At 37.1% G+C, this 19553-nt stretch overlaps 1 protein-coding gene across 1 annotated transcript in view; it reads left to right on the top strand.

The window, feature by feature from the left end:
* The first annotated feature begins 735 nt into the window (after positions 1–735).
* Positions 736–19553, top strand: part of LOC140161104 (acid-sensing ion channel 2-like) — a 31536-nt gene continuing 12718 nt past the window's right edge. Inside the window, exons 1-5 of the mRNA XM_072184496.1 lie at positions 736–902; positions 2672–2869; positions 3845–4415; positions 4847–4945; positions 5720–5870. Coding sequence (XP_072040597.1) covers positions 2721–2869; positions 3845–4415; positions 4847–4945; positions 5720–5870 — 970 coding nt within the window. The 5' untranslated portion in view covers positions 736–902; positions 2672–2720. The remainder of the gene's footprint in view (positions 903–2671; positions 2870–3844; positions 4416–4846; positions 4946–5719; positions 5871–19553) is intronic.

Here is a 19553-nt window from a genome sequence, read left to right as displayed (position 1 = left end):
AACAAAAAGGCTACATATTTATACAGGGCAATTACATAAAATCATTACGCTTTACAGAAAGCCGCTGACCGTTCTGTATAGCCCAAGACACACCATTAACCATTATTCTCATTCAGGGACGCAGTACCCTAATACATAAAGAATAACCATCGCAGTCAGGATCAGCTATCCGAGTATCGTACGGGTAGCCCGCGACAATTCAGTAGCAGTAAATTAGTTTTCCAGGGAAATTTCAAAGCAGCTTAATATTTCAACGAGACACATCGGTAGCCCGATCTCGTTCCATTACGTACCGATTGAGCTAACTTGGCTACGGGCTGTGGCTACTGGCTAAGAAATAATCGACGAGTCCCTGATATTTAAAAATTGGAATTGGTTGCGTGTCCTTGATGCTTTAACGGTATATTAGTGTTTCATCATTAAAATGACCAAGTATATTTCGGATCAAGATCATACAGATAGCGCACTAATTGCTTTGACATTAAACCAATAATCAATCTCGTTGCTATGACAACAAATTCATTTGAATAGCAAAAATATAAGTGAATCATGTGTGTAAAAGGGTATTAACGGATTGACAAAATACAAAAAGTGTCGTGGGTCTCATTTACGTGTTTGCTTCAACCATTACAGCACGGCACTTATCTCCTGGTAAGTGGAATTATTTTACGCACGTTTTGGGTCATTAATAGCAGTTCCAATTAGGACGAAAAATACACTATAGCACAAGCTAGCACATGTCTCTTAATAGAAGTTTATTAAGCTGTTGAAAAAGAAACGTTAATAGTGATCCTGTGTTGATGTGATGCCATTACTATCTTCAACACCAAGATTCCTTTTTGTGGTTATCGCGGGCGCAAGTTGTTCACTTGAAATAGGACTAGACAAAACCGGTTATTTAAGTAAGTATTTACACTCAGTTAAAATAGATCTTATACATGTTATAGGATTAAAATAGCAGGCAAAAAATAATAGAGACATTGCGATTTTCCAAACGCAGCACGTAGCACGTACGTTTTCGCGTACGTTTTCGCGTACGTTAATACGGTGTTGAATATTGCTAGTCTCGGTTCCAGACTGGATTGCGCTCATTCGTCACGAAGGAGAACAAGAAAGCCAGAATAAAGACTATAATATTTGATCTAATCTAACAGCTTCTAACTTAGGTCGATAGAGGGCATAGTGATGAAAAAATAGCAGTGAGCTGAGTCTCTGCATAAATTCAAACAGACCGCTTTTGATTTTGATTAAAATTTTGACCTACATGCTGATTAAACCTAATTGTTTTTTGTGCTCCCCAAATATTATAGTTGCCCCAAAACATATATTTTGGTAATTAAAGATCACTACATACATACATCATAACTTTACTTTCAAAATGAGACTTTTTCGTCCTGAAAATTGGGCGCGTTGCATGGACTTAGACATGAGGTAAAATCAGCATATTTCAACGTAGCATCTGCGTTTTTTATTCTACGTTGGATCCAAAATGGAAAATCGCAATGTAATTTTTTAAACGCAAAGTATCACACACATTTCAATGGGCAATCTCTGCGTGTGAATATTGCGTTTAAATTTAGTCAATTTTTAACACATCGCTGTACCTTTATTATAATGATTTGTTACAAACAAAAAGGATCATAATAATAATTAGACTTTCCTTCATATGTTCATTATCTTTGACTGTCTTTAATATATTGTGAAATGGACAAATTTTGTGCATTTTCAACGAAGTATCTACGTCGATTTCGCACGTGGAATATCTTCAAAAATAGCTGAATACGTGACCTCGCTTCGATACAGGAGAGTGGTTTTGAATAGATCAACGTACGTCCGACGTCTACGTTCGGAAATCGCATTGTCTCTAATATGTCTACTGACACGACGGATCTCAAATTCGTTATAGATGCGCAGACAATCGGAAAGAGGTTTTAAAATAATGTTGAATAATTATGTCAAAAGACGTAAATGTAAGAAATAAACTATTGGAAACAAGTTACCCCCAGTGTTGTTGGTTCATCCGTAATCGTATTGCATATCAAAACAATATCCGAATGAAATTCAATTAGTTTGGTCAAAAACTTCAATTTGGTGACCACTCTCTGGCTAGATAAGGGTCGTTAACCCCAGATAAGGGTCGTAAACCTCAGATAAGGCATCTAAACCCAAGATAAGGCGCTTTAACCCCAGATAAGAAACGTAAACTCAGATATGGCAGTCCAAACCCCAGATAAGGCGCCGTCTGGGGTTGGGACTGCTGGTTCAAAACTAATTTTTTTCAAGATGGTGCTAGCCACCATCTTGGATTTCTGGGTGAAAATGATGCCGTAATGTCAAACTAATGTCAGAATAGGAATCCTTGTACTCGACATATCCGAAAAAGTGTCTTTGTGCATGATTATAGGTACTCTGGTTCAAAACTTAAATTTTCAAAATGGTGGCGGCGGCCATTTTGGATTTTGGCCTCTAGCTAAAAATGCCGGGATTTTCGCGAGGGACATGGAGGCTATTTTTTTCTGAATGGTCCATAGAAGTCGAATCAATCGTCAAACCTTACTAGCCAGAGAGTGGTCACCAAATTGAATTAACTAAATGTCTAATTTGAGAGACCAAAAAGGACATACGCGACAGTTTGAGTTAAAACTTTAAATTATACCTTTTTTGTTTATAGAAACGGGTAATTTCATTGAATGTGGTAGTCAATTTATTAAAGTCTAGTAATGGCTGAGGAGAGATACGGATCTACTGTGAATCAAGAAAAGCCCAGTGTACGTGTAGATTTTATTCACCAAGTTCAAACATTTGGCGATTCAACCACACTACATGGAATACAATACGTGACAGGAGAGAAGATCCATGTTATTCGAAGGTGGGTGTTATACCATTTTTCATCCTGATATTTGCCAAAACATATTTTGCAATAACATTTTGACAACATATTAAAAATGTTGTTGTAGTATTTTTTTTTCATAAAACGTTAAAATGTTTTAATGACCTTTATATAACCCCGACACTTATAGGAGTGAATTCGTGATCCTAGCATCGCCTGTTTACGACATTTGTCAGTAGATATCCACGAAAATAACTTTTCCCCAAAATCTCACTTGATTCCGATTTTGCGTTTGCAAGTTATGCCTGATTATCTGTATTACACTGCTCCGTAGACAATGTGTTGTTATTCCGTACCAGAACGTAATTCAAATTTCACAATATTTTTGCTAAACGAATTAACCTGCGAGAAATTGTTTGTACATAAACATTATGTAGCCAGAGGTTTCCAGTGGTATTGAGAAAAGTGGACGGATGATGCTGTGGATCACGAAATGCCCAATGTTATTGAAACTTTTTGACAAAAAAACAACCAAACAACAACAAAAAAACGCATCTATAATAATTATGTTTGTAACGTTTTAACAATATTTTGTGTTTGCTGGGATAGTTGGGATCCGATATAACTTTTACAGCCCGGGATTTTTTGTTTCATTCCATGTTGGTGTGTCCATTTTGTAACACTAATATGACAATGTCATCATCATCGTCGACACATCATCCACGTTACATCAAGATATTTTGTAATTTCATCCCTCCATCTAACTTTCTGTCTTCCTGGATGCCTAGTACCATTTCTACATTTTGTAACCAGTTTGGTCAATATCGTCCATCATATGTTCTAACTAGGTGACCAGCCCAAGACCACTTCTTTTGTTTCATGCTTCTGATCTACTCATGCCACATTAAGTTAATTATCCAACTATTGTCAATTCATTTGTTTAAAAGGGATCGAGGTCACAATTAGCTGAAAAATGATTTTAAATAACGTTTGAATGTGTATTTTGTTTTGCAGATTATTTTGGATACTGGTAGCTCTCACATCCATAATCTGGGGAGGCGTGTCTATTTATAGATATTTCCGGCAATACCAAAAATTTAACATTTCCACAAAAGTTACTATTGAATACAACGAGAGCATGACCTTTCCTGCTATGACCTTCTGCAATTTAAATCAATGGAGCAGAAACAAGTCTGTTAAGGCTACTATTGACATGTTATCACGGATTTATGCTTTGGATCAAGAAGACCGAAATGAATTCAATTGGACGGCGTTTTATATAGGTATTGATGTAGCTTATGGGGATTTGCCGAATATAACGGATATAGCCTTATCGCCACTCGGAGCGTATACTTCGGAAGAAATGATTAAGGAATGTGTATGGAACGGTGTCGAGAAATGTGGACATCAGAATTTCACTACAATGATAACAGATCTTGGGGTTTGCTATACATTTAATAATCCCTCAAACGTGGAAGATGCCCTTGTCGTCAACAAGCCAGGTATTGATAATGGTCTGACGCTAACATTGGATATAAAGCAGGATGATTACATACTAGGGGAGTTTCAGGGAGCTGGAATTAAGGTTTGTATTGATGGAGCAATGAATCGTTTTGTTTCGTTTTAGGATCCGTTACGTTATCTCTGCCTGAGACGACAGTTTCATTTTTACTTCACAACTTGAGGTTTTCCTGGAGTTTTTGGTCTGCCATTAATATTAGGTGACCACACAAAAACATGCAGGTTTTCTTATCCACGGATGGGTCAATGAGTAAAACGAGTTTTTCTATATTTATTATCTTACTTATTATCTTCTTCTTTTCCTCTTTACATTTTTTGACATTAAACAATCGTATGGTACAATGTTTTAAATGTAATAAATGCACTCAGGGCAGTGTCACAATAAAAAATAATAATATAGATTATGTTATCCTGCTGGCTCACAAAGTCTTGCCCCAACCCGAGCTTTAAAAAAACCAGTCCTAAACTTCTGACCAGAACATTGTCCATGTACAGGTAGTGTTGCATCCGCATGGGGAACGCCCTTTGATGAAAGAGGTCGGATTTGCGGTTTCTCCAGGATTCGAAACACTTGTTGGCATTAAACACATCAAGGTAAAACGATTCAAGAGATTTTTATACATGTTAGACATCATGATTTGTCATTGTCGAGTCCAGTCAGTGAGCTGTCGTATTACAAGTCGAGTATAGCCGGTGGGTCTGAGCCGTAGACTAATGGTGGAGTTCGACAGACTGGTGATCTGCTACTTCGCGGGGGATACAATCATAACCCAATGTTGATGCCTGCATGTGAGTTTCTGACCAAATTAACCTCAATTTTGGCCATTTTAGCCCACAAAGTGCAATTTTTTGCGCTCTTCTCGCGAATTTGTTATACTTTGCATCATATTTCACCACTTTAGCTTCAATAAGGCAACATTTTCGCTCGCTTTGCGCGCATTAATACCATAAACCTATTCCGTCACCAAAAGGTGATGGATTCGCTAAAATTTCCAACGCAATCCCCATGTCAAAAAGAAATCTATACCACTGAATGATTTAATAAGCTTATCTGACAAACGGACGTAACTCTGAACTAAAACTCCGTCTTAGGTATCATTATGATGATGACTAAGACAAGAAGTTTATACGATAATGAAGTTGAAGTTGATGCGGGAATTGATTACAACGACAATGACCGTGACTACGATTATGATAAAGATGGTGATGTGATGATGATGATGATGATGATGATGATGATGATAATGATGATGATAATGATGATGATACTTATTTTAGTAATAACTAACTTTTTATATGTTGCGATAATGAGTAAAACATTATAATATACTTTTGAAATAATTCTATACACTCTCCTTTCTAATGTAGTCAACATCTGTACCACTACCGTACTCGTCAAATTGCACCGATGAGGGATTGAAGTATTCGAAAGTGTACACAGTACCACTTTGTCTTCATGAATGCAAAGTTGATCATGTAACCGGATTGTGTGGATGCAGAGACTATCGCTACCCAAACGGTAATAGTAGGCAAACAGGGGTCCAAAAATACTTGATTTTGAACCATATACGAGCCTATAGCATAATGATGGCTCATACTTATAGGCTTATTGAGCTTCTAAACTATTTGTGTCAGCTAGGTATATGATTTCGGTATGACCATTTTATTTTTATCATTTTTATTCAGAGTCGTCTGAAACAGAATGCGGGCCTGAAGAAATGTTTAATTGTACGATTCCGCAAGAAAGTATGTATCTCCTAATAATACCGTTCCTCGCTAAAATGCATGTTAATATTATGCATATCTTCCCCATGTATGCATTAGAATGCATTTATTGTGCATTTTAAGACTTGCGCGATAGATATGCGTACTAACACGGTCAATTCAAAACCATAGTTTAGCCTTGATTGTCCATTGTTTGTGGGGAGGGGGGGGGGGGGGTAGTGGTGATACCTCCCCAAACCGTCTCCCATACCACACTTCACACTAAATAATTCCTACGTTTATTTTATACCGGAGCAAGTTGGGATCTTTATCTCTGTACAACCAAAACATGTAAGATTTAACCTTAATAATACGGCAATGATATGAATTACTCCATCTATTAACGATATGTTACAATTATCCTCACAGAACAGTTTACCAAGATGAACAACTGTAATTGCAACATACCGTGTTCATCAGAAACTTACGAAGGGCGATTATCGGTTAGCTATTGGCCTGGACTACCAGCATCATTACAACTAAAAGAAATATATCCAGAGTACCCGGATAGGACTTCACAAAGGTATTTTGTAAGAAATATTTATTTTATAAATTAACAGCTCATTTTATAGGGAGCATACTCGTACAATAACAAAGCTATTGTAATTTTTTTGGTTTGTTGTTATTTTTGTAATTGTAACCTCGTGTAAATAGGTTGGCTTTTGTTGATTCATAAACAAATTCATGCTGAAAACTTACCACATTAAATATTAAATATGTATAATTTTAATTTCAGGGAAAATCTCCTTCGAATGAAACTCTATTACGAAGAGCTTAGCTACACGAACGTAAAGCAGTTTCCGGCATATACCTTAGCTAATCTGGGAAGTAAGTACAGAAGCGTTGCCAGCCTCAGTGTTCAGATTAACCCTAACTCTACCCCCTGCTTTTTGCTATCGGAAGTTAAAGAACAAACGAAAAAGGAGAGAAGATGAACAAAAAAGACGGGTTACGCTGCCCCAGGCAGCGATTCCGTGAGCATATAGCACTTAGGGTTATTACGTCATCGCAGACCCTGGGATTCACGCACGCGCACAGTGGTTATCATCGAGGTATTTTGTGGTATTTATGGGTGTTAGGGTTAAGCATTTCCTCAAAGTAGATTGTTTGGACGTCCGTAAAAAAATTGCTGGCAGCTAGTTATCTAGGCTAATAGCAAATTTCCGTTTTTACAGAATGCTCCTGATTTCAACACAAACATATTTTAGTATTATACCTTCAAACATGTTAAACGCTACAATTTAATTGACATTTCCGATAAAGCTGTAGTTTTACGTTTGATACATATTTAAATAGAATTTCCTTCTGTCATATTACAGTTGAAAACGGCTAATTACAGTTAAATATAAAAACTGTAAAGGCTGAAATGTGATAATAATATGAATAAAATAAGCAAAATAAGTTTAAGTTTATAATATAATTATTATAAGTAATAATATAATATATTGTCCTTTATTTGATTTCAATAGGTGATGTCGGTGGAACAGTTGGTTTGCTTTGTGGAATGAGCTTGATTACAGTTATCGAATTCCTGGATTTTTTCGCTTTAATGTTTTTTCGATATGTTATTACAAGAAGTAGTTAAACAAAATAGTAAAATAGTTGCGACACTGCTTTTCTGCTTTAATAGCATTTTCAAAATAAATCGTTAGTAAAGATCGACAGCAACTTTTTAGCATTTAGGGCCATTCTGTGGCAACGTTTGTGACAAAAATGATTTAGAAAAACACTATGCCAAAATCGCCACAAAAATGTCAGGTTTATAATTAGTGGTTAAAAAACCTATAGATACAGGGGAAAGAAAACCATGCATCACACACTAGCACAATATAATATATATGAAGTTACAAGAGAACCATAACACGCATAGGCAGATAAGCCTAGGCATACCTACTTGTGCGAGGACTTGAAACCCAGACCACTGAGTTTTTATTTTATCTTTAACCTCAAAGAGGTGAGGAAAAATGCCGTTATTTCATTGTTATTATCTCTTTTCCATATCATTATTATCTCATAATTATTACATAATATCATGTTTCACTTGATTTGGCATTACTCATATTAATTCACATGTCATATCATACATCTTATTATTGTATCATACATAGGTCTACATGATTATTATCATACAATGTTTTTTGATTGGGATTTCATGTTCAATACATCATGTTATCATTTTACAGGCCTATACATATTAGAACCTCATAATTTAAGACAAGTTTACATAACATTCCAGTACACTTTACCGTACTGCCAACCATTTGAATCAATGTCGATTCTTTTTTTTTATTTATTTTTTATCTTTGACAAATAAATTGTCTAGCTTACGCCATTATTTATGAAATTTTCTATATTCTTTCTTTCTCTTTTTCTTTCTTCGTACCATTATGGTATAAATATAATGTTATCACTTAATATTCCAGTATATTTTGCAGTAATTCCATTTTTCTTTGTCTATATTTATTCTCAGTTTTCGTTTTGTATTCAACATTATTTGATAAATTCTTTTTATTTCCTGAATAAATAACATCAATATAGGTATAGATTTTCCAGTATCATTATATATTATAGATTTGTAAATAGCAAAACACCCCAAAACAATTAAAATATTAGCTAAATGTTTTTCATTACTTTCAATATCCCACCCACATAAAATGTTTTCCAGGTTTATTTTAAACAAGTTGCAATTTTCCATTTGACAAATAAAATTTGAAAATTTAATCCAGAATATGTTGTTCTTTGAACACATAAAGAAATGTTCCAAATTATCTGTACTATTACAAAAATCACATGTATCTGAATTACTAAGTTTCCATAAATACAAATTCCTTTTACATGGAATAAGATTGTATAACACATTAAATTGGAATTGCCTCAATCTATTTTCAATTCTGTTTCGAATTTTAAATCGAAATACCTTTTCCCACACTCTTTCATACACGCCATGTTTTTCCCAATACTGAATACACACAGGTTTCTCCAGATCAGTATTTAACATACTATAAATGTCTTTCGTTTCAAGGATGGATATATGTTTAAATTGCTTATTCTGAAATTCAAAAATAGTGGACGATTTTTCTTTACAGGTGGACATAGAATTACTCCTGACCCCTTTTTTCCAGTTTTCTGGAATCGCATGAATTAATTTGTGAAATAAGAAAATGTTCAGTGGATTTTTGATAATTTGATAGCTTTTTTCTACATATGTCTCTTTTTCCACATTGCTGGCAATAAATATCAAACATTCATAATTGGCGGTCATTTCAAATCATCCCCAAGTCAACGAGGTTCAAGAAAGTTCTCTCATTGTTAATTGTTGGTTATACATACCTATACAAAATACAATGCCTAGTAACCCACCACTTGAACAGGAATTAGCCAAAGCAAACAAGGACCAGAGCTATTAAAAATTCTATAGCCACTAAGGTAGAAGCTTATTATCCTCTTCAACAATAGGATTATTGATTGGTGTTTGACTATCAAAGTGAGATAGAAGTCGCGCCAGCTAGAGGTACCGATGAATACAACCTTCATGCACATTTTACACTGTAACTCAGAATACAATTTAGGGAATTTACGGCTCATTCGTGCTGTACGGTCACATATGTGATGCGATTAAGCAAAATCAGTCGGAACTCGGAAATATTGATTTTGAGATATAGCCAAATAAAGGAAATATTTCCTTTTGTTTCCTGTTGTTTTGGAAACACTTTCATTGCTCATATCTTTGGAACTGGTTGTTCACCCGGTTGTTCAATTTTAATGAGATTTTCTGTAAAATGCAGCTTTATACTATCCTATAAAAAACTGAAAATTTAATATTTCCGAGTTCCGACTGATTTTGCTTGATCGCATCACACATAATGATAAACAGGTCTCAAGTCTGGTACTTTTGCATGAACGATCAGGGTAACAGTACATACAACACGTCAGCGTACCCTCCAGCCTAATACATGTTGTAACAATTTATGTTTACAATTTAGACAACAATATTACATGTTATCTATTGATTGTATTGAGTTTTACTTGGTCGTCAATATAAAATAAAATCGGTGGTCTACAAGGAAAGATTGTGTAGTAGTCCTAAAACAGCTTGGGTCAGTTTCGTGTCTTTGTGTAGGAAAAGTGACTGAATTGAGTTGATCATGAACCAGCTGGTCGGTGCTCTTAAGATGGGTAATTTTAAACAATTGGGCATTTGAAGTGGTATTTTAATTTAACTTGACTTACTTGACTAAACTGCACAGGCCGGTGTGGCCCCTTGCACTCTGCCGAGTAAGCCTCCTCCATCCAGTTCTGTCTGTTGCTTGTGTCTTTGCTTCATTTGGGGTCATTCCCAAGTCCCTCTGAATTTGGTCCTACCATCTGGTTGGTGGACGACCTGGTGGTCTTTTCTTGCTGAAGTCATTAATGTAGGCTTGGTGGGGAAGCCGATGTAGAGGCATCCTGAAGATATGCCCAGCCCATTTCAAACGTCTCCGGCAGATAACATCATTGATGGAGCTAGTGATGTTGAGACTCGGTCTGATGGAATTGTTGCGGATTTTGTCAAGTAGTGAAACTTCAAGCATTGCCCTAAGGCATCGCATTTCAAAAACATCCAGTCTGTGTCGATCGGATTCACGTAACGCCCAGGATTCTGACCCATAGGTGGCAATAGGGAGGATGAGCGACTGGTAGATCCTTACTTTCAGCGATCTGGTGATGTCATGGTTAGACCAGATGGTATTTTTCAATCTACCAAATGCCCAGGCTGCCAACTTTGTGCGACGTTTAATATCCTCTTCTACTGAGGGCACACTACTACCAAGAAAGACAAAGTTATTTACTTTGTCAATGGGCATTTGGTTCAGCATGATATCTCTTGGATCGTCAGACATGATCTTGCATTTTGTGGGGTTAATTTTCATTCCCCAGCTGCTGCATGCTTTTTCCAATTCATTAGTGGAGATTTGCAGGTTCTCAAAGTCCATATCCATGAGTGTGGTGTCATCTGCATATCGGATGTTGTTAATGCACATGTCACCCATCTGCACACCTGAGGCTAGATTTTGGATGTCCTTCATGACGAACTCCAGATATAGATTGAAGAGGCATGGTGAGAGAAGACATCCCTGTCTAACACCAACTAGGACTTCAAACCAATCGGTGATCTTTCCATTTACCACGACTGAGCATTTGGTTTGCTCATACATTTTTGCAATGAGGCTCACCAGTTTGGCGTCTACTCCTACTGATCGCAGACATTTCCAAAGGGCCTCCCTCCATATGGTGTCAAATACTGCTTTGAAGTCTACAAAGTTCCAATGTATTGGAATGCGTCTTTCTTTAGCCTTTTCGAAGATTTGGCGTACTGTAAATACCGCATCTGAGGTGCCTCTGGAACTCCTGAACCCACACTGTTCCTCTCTCAGATAGTTATCTACAGTCTGTTGAATTCGGTTAAGAACCATCCTACAGAATACTTTCCCATGGATTGACAGGAGGGTAATAGCTCTGTAGTTGGCTGGGTCCAGTTTGTCGCCCTTTTTGTACACAGGGGTTATTAGACCTTTACTCCGGGGACCAGTCTTCAGGGATTTTTCCTTCAGCCCAGGCAGTGTTGATGATCTTCAACAACATTTGTTTCAACATGGGTCCTCCTGCTTTCAACACTTCTGCTGAGATCTTATCCCAACCACACGCTTTGTTGTTTTTAAGCTTCTTGATGGCCTCTTCAACTTCATCTATTGAAAAGGGCAAACTTGCTGTAGCGGGGTTGACAGGTTCCGGGATGGAATTAAGTATATTACAGTCTCTGGGGAATTCTGTGTTCAGATGTTTACTGAAGTATTCATCCCAGCACTTCATTGCTTCCTCTGGGGCTGTTTTCAGTGAACCATGTTTGTCCTTGGCTGCAGTTTGAAGAGATCATGGCTTATGTTCTTTGCATGGGCTTCTTCCATTTCTTGAACGTCTTTTTCAAGAAGTTTTCTTTTCCAATGCTTCACTTGATATTTGACCCCTTTGTTCAGCTTCCGATAGCAGTTCTTGTTTGGAGCTGAGGGGTTGTTTAACATCAAGACTCTGGCTTTTCTTCTCAAGTGGCACATTTTCCTGACTTCTTCAGGTAATCCCTTCACTTGGTGAGCCCTCCTAATACCAACTGATTCTTCAGTAATTTTGTTTGTGGTGTCTCTGAACTTGGCCCACATGTCTTCTACATCAGTATCCTCCAGTTGAAGCAGGGGTTCAAAAGTACCACCAATCTTGGCTCTGAACTCTTCTGCAATCAGGGGATTGGTAAGTCTACTGACGTCATAGCTTTTTGGAGTCGTTTTCAGGCGTTTGGTTCTGACTGGTGCTGACACCACTTTAGCGATCACTAGATTGTGATCTGAGCCCACATCAGCTGAGCAGTATGATCGGCAATTCTGGATGGTACTTAGGTTCTCCTGTTGAGTTATGACAAAGTCAATCATATTTTTGTATTTCCCACAAGGTGAAGTCCATGTCACCTTTCTACAGGCTTTGTGCTGGAAGTGGGTTTTACAAACTGTCAACTTGTGGAGCATGCAGAATTCCAACAGTTTCTCCACTCTGCTGTTGATCTTACCAATACCATACTTGCCCATTGCGGGGGACAAGCTTTACTGTCAGAGCCTATTTTGGCGTTGAAATCCCCCATCAGGATGAGTTTCTCCTTCTTATTGACTTGTAGCCCATCATTAAATTCATCACTCTCTTCATCACTGTGCGTAGTGGTGGGGGCGTAAACATTAATGATGTTGAGTATTCCATCCTTCATTTTGAACTTTGCTGTTAGGATTCTAGAAGAGACGGATTCATAGCTGACAAGGCATTCAAGAAGTGGCTGTGATATTAGAAGCCCTACACCTTCTCTTCCAATGCCATCTTTCCTACCTGCTAGAAGGATGGTGTATTCATCTTTATTGATGAGTGTCTCGGATTCTGTCAGATGAGTCCAAGGATGTCAAGACCAAATCTTCTAACCTCATCAAGGAGGATTTCCCAGTGACCTTCCGTCCTATAGCGTCCTGACATTCCAGGTTCCTATATTAATACCACTGGAGCTCCTTTTCTTTGAAGGTTCCTCTACAGCAGTCTTTGTTTGAGTTGGCTGTTTTGTCACTATTGGCTTATTTGTCACAGTGCTTGTATTTGAGGCCTGCTCAGCTGTGGCTTTTGTCACATTTTGGCATTTTGTCGACTTCCGGCTACTTACGCTGATCCTGGTTGTCTTCCTTGTTTCTTCCTCTGGTTGTACCTGTGGAGATGGCAACCAATCATCCGGCGGATTCTTAGCACCCCTGCCACTCTGTTGCCGACGAGCAGCCACCGGGACTCGGGGCCTTAACGGGGGGGTCGACTTTCATGATAGGAGATTACTCGTTAAGAGTGTTGACCTGCTTTACATACTGGGCACACGGCCAATGACTTCCCAGTCGGGTGAGTTGTTACATTACTTACATAGGGGCGGGCCACCAGCCACTTGCCTTAAATATACACGTAAGGGCCCCTATGGGTTTGTTCGGTTTTCCTTCCCGTAAGCAATATTCTATAGCCTTCCAGACTGCTCCAGCAGCCTTTCAGGCCATAGGCTATTGCCCCCAGAGCCCCCGTCTGTTAACTATGCCGCAAGGCAAAGCCGTAACAGGTGGTCCGCGATTGACATGCAATCTTCGAGAACGTGGGGGTTGGTAACTACAGAGAGGCGATTAGGAACAGGAGGGCTGATGGAATTGCCTCCTGCGCCTACAACCTTAAGTATATAGTAAGAATAGCAAAGCAAGCAAAGGGTAAGCAGCATGCGGGAGAAAGGCATGCAGGGAGAAAGAGGGGCTAGGTAAGGAGAGCAAAGCAAAGGTTGGAAGTGCGCATCATGCAGCCATTTACCACCCTTAATTTAACATTTGAAATAATTATCATATTATGTTAAGAGATCAGGGGCTGTGCAATAATTATGAGCCCTGGGGGGAGGGTAAAATTGGGGGGGGGGGGGCAAGACATTTTTGGCGAGCCGAAGGGGGGGGCAAGCAATTTTTGCAAGCCGAGGGGGGGGGCAAGCAATTTTTGACACACGTTCATGCGGCGCCTTTTAAATAAGACACTCTAAAAAGTCTTAGGAAAACAGTACAGAAACGCTTAAATATGCAAATTTTCCTGCTCGCTGCGCTCGCAACATGTATATATATATAGACCATTTAAAGTTTGTAAATTTGGATCCCCAAAATTTGGCATGCACAAGGGGGGCAAAGAATGTTTGGCGGGCCAAGAGGGGGGGCAAGCGATTTTGGCGGGCCGAGAGGGGGGGCAAGCAATTTTGGCGAGCCGTTTGGAAATTTCCCCCCCCGGGGATTTCATAATTATTGCACAGCCCCTCATGAAAAACATGAAAAACATTCGCTTTTGTCCTGAAATCTTTGACGATAAGCATGAAAGTTCATTTTACCGTGGTTTGTAATAAATACTACATTATATTAACATTTTACTGAAGCACAGTTGAAAATTATTTATTCTTAAAATAAGATAAAAAATACCTCTTCACAAAACTATTAATAAACATAAAATCATTGAAAGATCCACACTGGTATTTTAACGTAACCTTGAATGTGCCTTAATAATATTATAGAGATGACTTCTTGTAAAAAGGGCCGCATATATAGCGCAATTATATATATAAAATCAATAATTATAGCATTATATCTCTAATATTTATAACTACTCCCTATTCCAGAAAAACACAGCACTAATTTGCCTTCTACAATGCATTTAATAAGGTTGTATAAAATAATTGTTTTGTTTTTCGTCCGGAGGATTTTCATGAATTGACGAGAACCCGCCCGTCAATGTAAAATTAGCATTATCTTTTCCACCATTGCTCGAGGAAAGGAAGAGGCCTTTTTAAAAGTGAGATCATGAGGGATAAACCCGGTAGATTACCACAAAATAACTAGGAAGTGATTATTATTCTGTAATAATCTTATTTTTTTCTAAAGCATTCAACAACAAAAAATGAGGCGGAGGGGGATGAAAGCCAAAACAACAAAACGCCTAATACATGTATAATAGAGATAGTTTCTTAAAAACCCATCAAAACCCACATATTTATATACAGCCTGTCTCAAAAAAAATTGTGCAAGTGAAAAGCGCCCTCTCTGGCAATTAGAAAATACCGTTGTGAAATAATGTTTACATCAACGTCCAGGGTGTAGTCTTAGCTCTCAAATGCCGTTTGTTCTGTTCAATTTGCTTGTTTTAATCTCGAGATATGTTTAGTTAAAGACGAAAGGGTAAAATCACAATTGTGCCACTTTTACTAGGGAAGAGGGCTTTACATGTAACAGTGATAGCATCAAGTTTATCAAGAGTTCCTTCGTGAAATCAAAAGAATGCATCAATTACACAATACACACAATTTTTGACTGTTTTGACTGTTTTATCATGATGCAGGAATGATGATTCTCTTTTTCCACTTAAAAGAGATTAAAAGATAAATAAATATTTCGCATTCTGCTGTAAAAATGGATTTCACATTCTGCTGTTCTGCATGTGCGTGTCAATGATTTTATCATGGTAAATACTGTTTAAGACATGTTAAAAGACAAACAAATCTTGTGCACTTATACATGTTAAAGCGTATTACTTTTTGGGAGAGATATTAGATAAAATAATGCCCGCGTGCTGATGTTGATGTGTCTAATGCATGCGCAACGAAAGGGGGGAGTGCATTAGACGCATCAACATCAGCTATCATTGATTTACATGTACAGCTCTCTTCCCTAGTAAAAGTGGCACAATTGTGATTTTACCCTTTCGTTGTTAAATAAACATATCTCGAAATTGGAACAGGCAAATTGAACAGAACAAACGGCATTTGAGAGCTAAGACTGCGCCCGTGACGTTGATGTAAGCATTATGTCACAACGGTATTTTCTAATTGCCAAAGAGGGCGATTCTCACTTGCACAACTTTTTTTGAGACAGGCTGTAGTGCAATTACATACAATATTCTCTTTTACCATGTTTACAGAAAGCCGCTGGTCCAAGACACACCTTACAAACCATTTACATGTAGTATCATTCAGGGACGCAAATCTACAGTAGAAATTTCATTTGAATGAGCATAACTCATATATAGCTGCCAAAAACCTGACGGTTGTCCGCGTGGCCTATGTTCTACTATGCAAACTCACTCGTCATTGGTTTATTAGTATTTTCATTATTGTATTCAAGGTCGTGCGTTCGCGTTGTAATTTGAAATATGCGACATACGATGGCGGTCGAATCATATACAGCTGCTGACAGCTGTTTTTATTCATATGACATTTTTACTACAAATTTGCGCAGTACCCTATAGAATAACCATCGCAGTCAGGATCGGCTCTTTCTTTGAGTTTCGTAGCCAGCGACAATTAGCATTAAATTCCTTGTCCAGGGGAATTTTTAATTAACTCATATTTAAACGAGGAATAATTATGACACCGTACAATCACGTACCGATTTAGCTAACTGGGCTAATAGTTGACGAGTCCTTGATAAAAAAAAAAAATGGGAATTGTTTGCGTGCCCTAGATGCTGCAATGGTATATTAGTTTTTCTTCATTAAAATGACCATAGTATACTCAGATCAAGACAAGACAGATGATAATTATGACTCGCGCATTAATTGCTATTATGAGTATCAAAATCATGACATTAAACCAATAATCAAACTCGTTGCTATGACAACAAATGTATTTTTGTTAGCAAAAATATAAGTGAATCATGTGTGCAAAAGGGTATTACTGGATTGAGGAAATACAAGAAAGTGTCGTGGGTTTCATTTACGTGTTAGCTTTAACCATGACAGCACGGCACTTATCTCCTGGTAAGTGTAATTATTTTACCAATATTATGCTCTTAATAGTTATTTATGCTGTTGAAAATGAACCGTTAATATTTAATATTGATCCTGTTTTCAACACCAAGATTCCTTTTTGTTGTAGTCGTGGGCGCAAATTATTCACCTGAAACAGTACTAACAAAAAACCGGTTATTGAAGTAAGTATTATAAAAGTAGATATTATATACAGGTATAAAATAGCGGGCAAAACATACTGCCATGACTGGTCTCAATTTCTGTATAGATGCACAAACATTCAGAAAGCGTTTAAAGAGTATGAAACGTATTTAAAACGTATGAATATCCACTCGTATATTCAGAAAGCGGTTTGGATAATATGTCAAAAGGCGTAAATGTAAGAAATAGACTATTGAAAAAATGCCACGCCCTGTATTGCTGGCTAATCAGTAACCATATTGCATATAAAAATAATAACCGTATGAAATTCAAGTATAATTTCATTGATTTTGCTTACAAAAGAAATACCAAAAAGGACCAACACAACAGATTCCGTTAACGCTTTAAATCTGACTTTTTCTGTTTATAGGAACGGGTTATTTTATTGAAGGTGGTAGTCAATTCATTAAAGGTGAATAAAGGTCTAATAATGGCTGAGGAGACATACGGATCTGCTGTGAATCAAGGAAAGTCCAGGGCACGTGTAGATTTTATTCATCAAGCCCAAAAATTTGGCAATACTACCACACTACATGGAATACAACACGTCACAGGAGAGAAGATCCATTTTGTTCGAAGGTAGGTGTTACAAAACTTTTCACCCTTATGTGGCAGTGACGTCAGTGCGCATTTCATTGGGCGCAGAGCAAATCGCTAACGTTCGCTTCACTCCTCGATGCGCCATGCTCCAAGTGATTCTAGAATGCTGTTAGAATAAGAAAAATTTTAATGCTAAATTATTAAACATGCTAAGGAAGCCTGATTACCTTTTGGAAATAACCGAGTGGGAGGCTATTCAATGAAATATCTTTTGTGTAAAACCTGAAGCATCCTATATATAAAAGAATGAATATGAATATATAACGATTCGTGATACCCAATCGTGATACAGTTGATGTGGTTTAGGAAGCAGAGAATTTTATTTCAATTTTATATACGGCAAAATATTTTTGAATTTAGTGAAAATGAAGACTGAAAAGATGTCAAACGATCTATGTAAAATTACATAGAACCCCGCCAAAGATTAGTGTTTCGTTTTAATCTTAATCTAATCTTTTATTTATATAAAAGGGGAAAACCCAACGTCAATACAAGAAAAATGGTAGGCTCCCTATACACTGCACTGACCGATACCATACACGTGCAGTCAAGTGAAATCGATACTATGTATTGTGCACATGTACCATATATTGTCGTATTTCTGTTTGTAGAAACAGACAATTTAAGAACAATACACATTAATGTGTTTAAGAGGGAATAATACCCTGATTTTCATCAGTACCCCTCTTCTTTTTTTTCTTGCAAATTTATGAAGTACATAAATATGTTCATCACCTCATGTCCTGAACTTATAAAATATCTCTACATACAAAGTGCTTTTAAACCATTTTAGTAAGTCATTTTAGCCCTATATATTTTTTGTTTACTGTATCCTAGTAACTCAGATGTGTGTTTCATAACAAACCATAATTTATTCTATTCAACATGTTCAAGTAGAGTACATGAATAGAATACATTAAATCCTTTGTTATACTCTCTAAATAACAGTTAATATTAACACTGAATAAATTAAATAAACACTTACACAATGGATATATAGTCATTAGTCAATTTAATACTATAATGTGTTGTTAGGAGAAGAAAAGGCTATTAGGTCACCGTATGTCAGGTTATAGGTCAATAATTGGTTCAGGTCAAATTTAAGCATCCATTTTAAATACACATGTGAGAGTCATGTGATATCATAATGAGGCATAATTTTGATATTCTGTCTTTAACTGGATATATATCGAGAAGTGCAAGGTGGATATACTAATATACCTTGGGATGTAAATGGTGATTACAATTTAGAATGCCTAGTTGAGATGGATTTCACAAATAAATATAAAATAGTTACCAAAATCACAAAAGTTAAGCTTACGGAAAACTACCCAATATGGTGGCATAGGTGACAAGAATTTTTTTTCAACATTGCTGTAGTATGGTTATGGTAACCTGTTACCTATGGCTTAATTAAGTTTCAGTGAAATAATGTCCCAAGTTAAAATTACAAAATATAGCCCAACATTGAAAATAGAAGCATTTTAACCAGTTCCTTTTTTGATAGGTGTGGAGCACCAAGTTCATGAAGTCATAAAAGAAATCAGGAACCACTTATTCCCATATTACATATCAACTTTATTTCCCTAATGTGTTAGCAACACGTATCCAAAATTTTAACGAAATCCGTTGATAGTAAGCTTTCCAAAATGAAGTGAATTTAAAACATCAGTGATGTACCACCTTTTGGCTTCTACCTTTAAAAGCATGTAAGCTACATTGATACCGATGCCACTAATAAAACAAGAAGATTTGCCCCTTCATTTTGCATATATAC

The sequence above is a fragment of the Amphiura filiformis genome, chromosome 9 (assembly GCF_039555335.1).
Source record: "Amphiura filiformis chromosome 9, Afil_fr2py, whole genome shotgun sequence".
NCBI classification, from domain to species: Eukaryota; Metazoa; Echinodermata; class Ophiuroidea; order Amphilepidida; family Amphiuridae; genus Amphiura; species Amphiura filiformis.
Note: the sequence above shows the minus strand (reverse complement) of the source record. Positions and strands in the feature narration are given on the sequence as shown.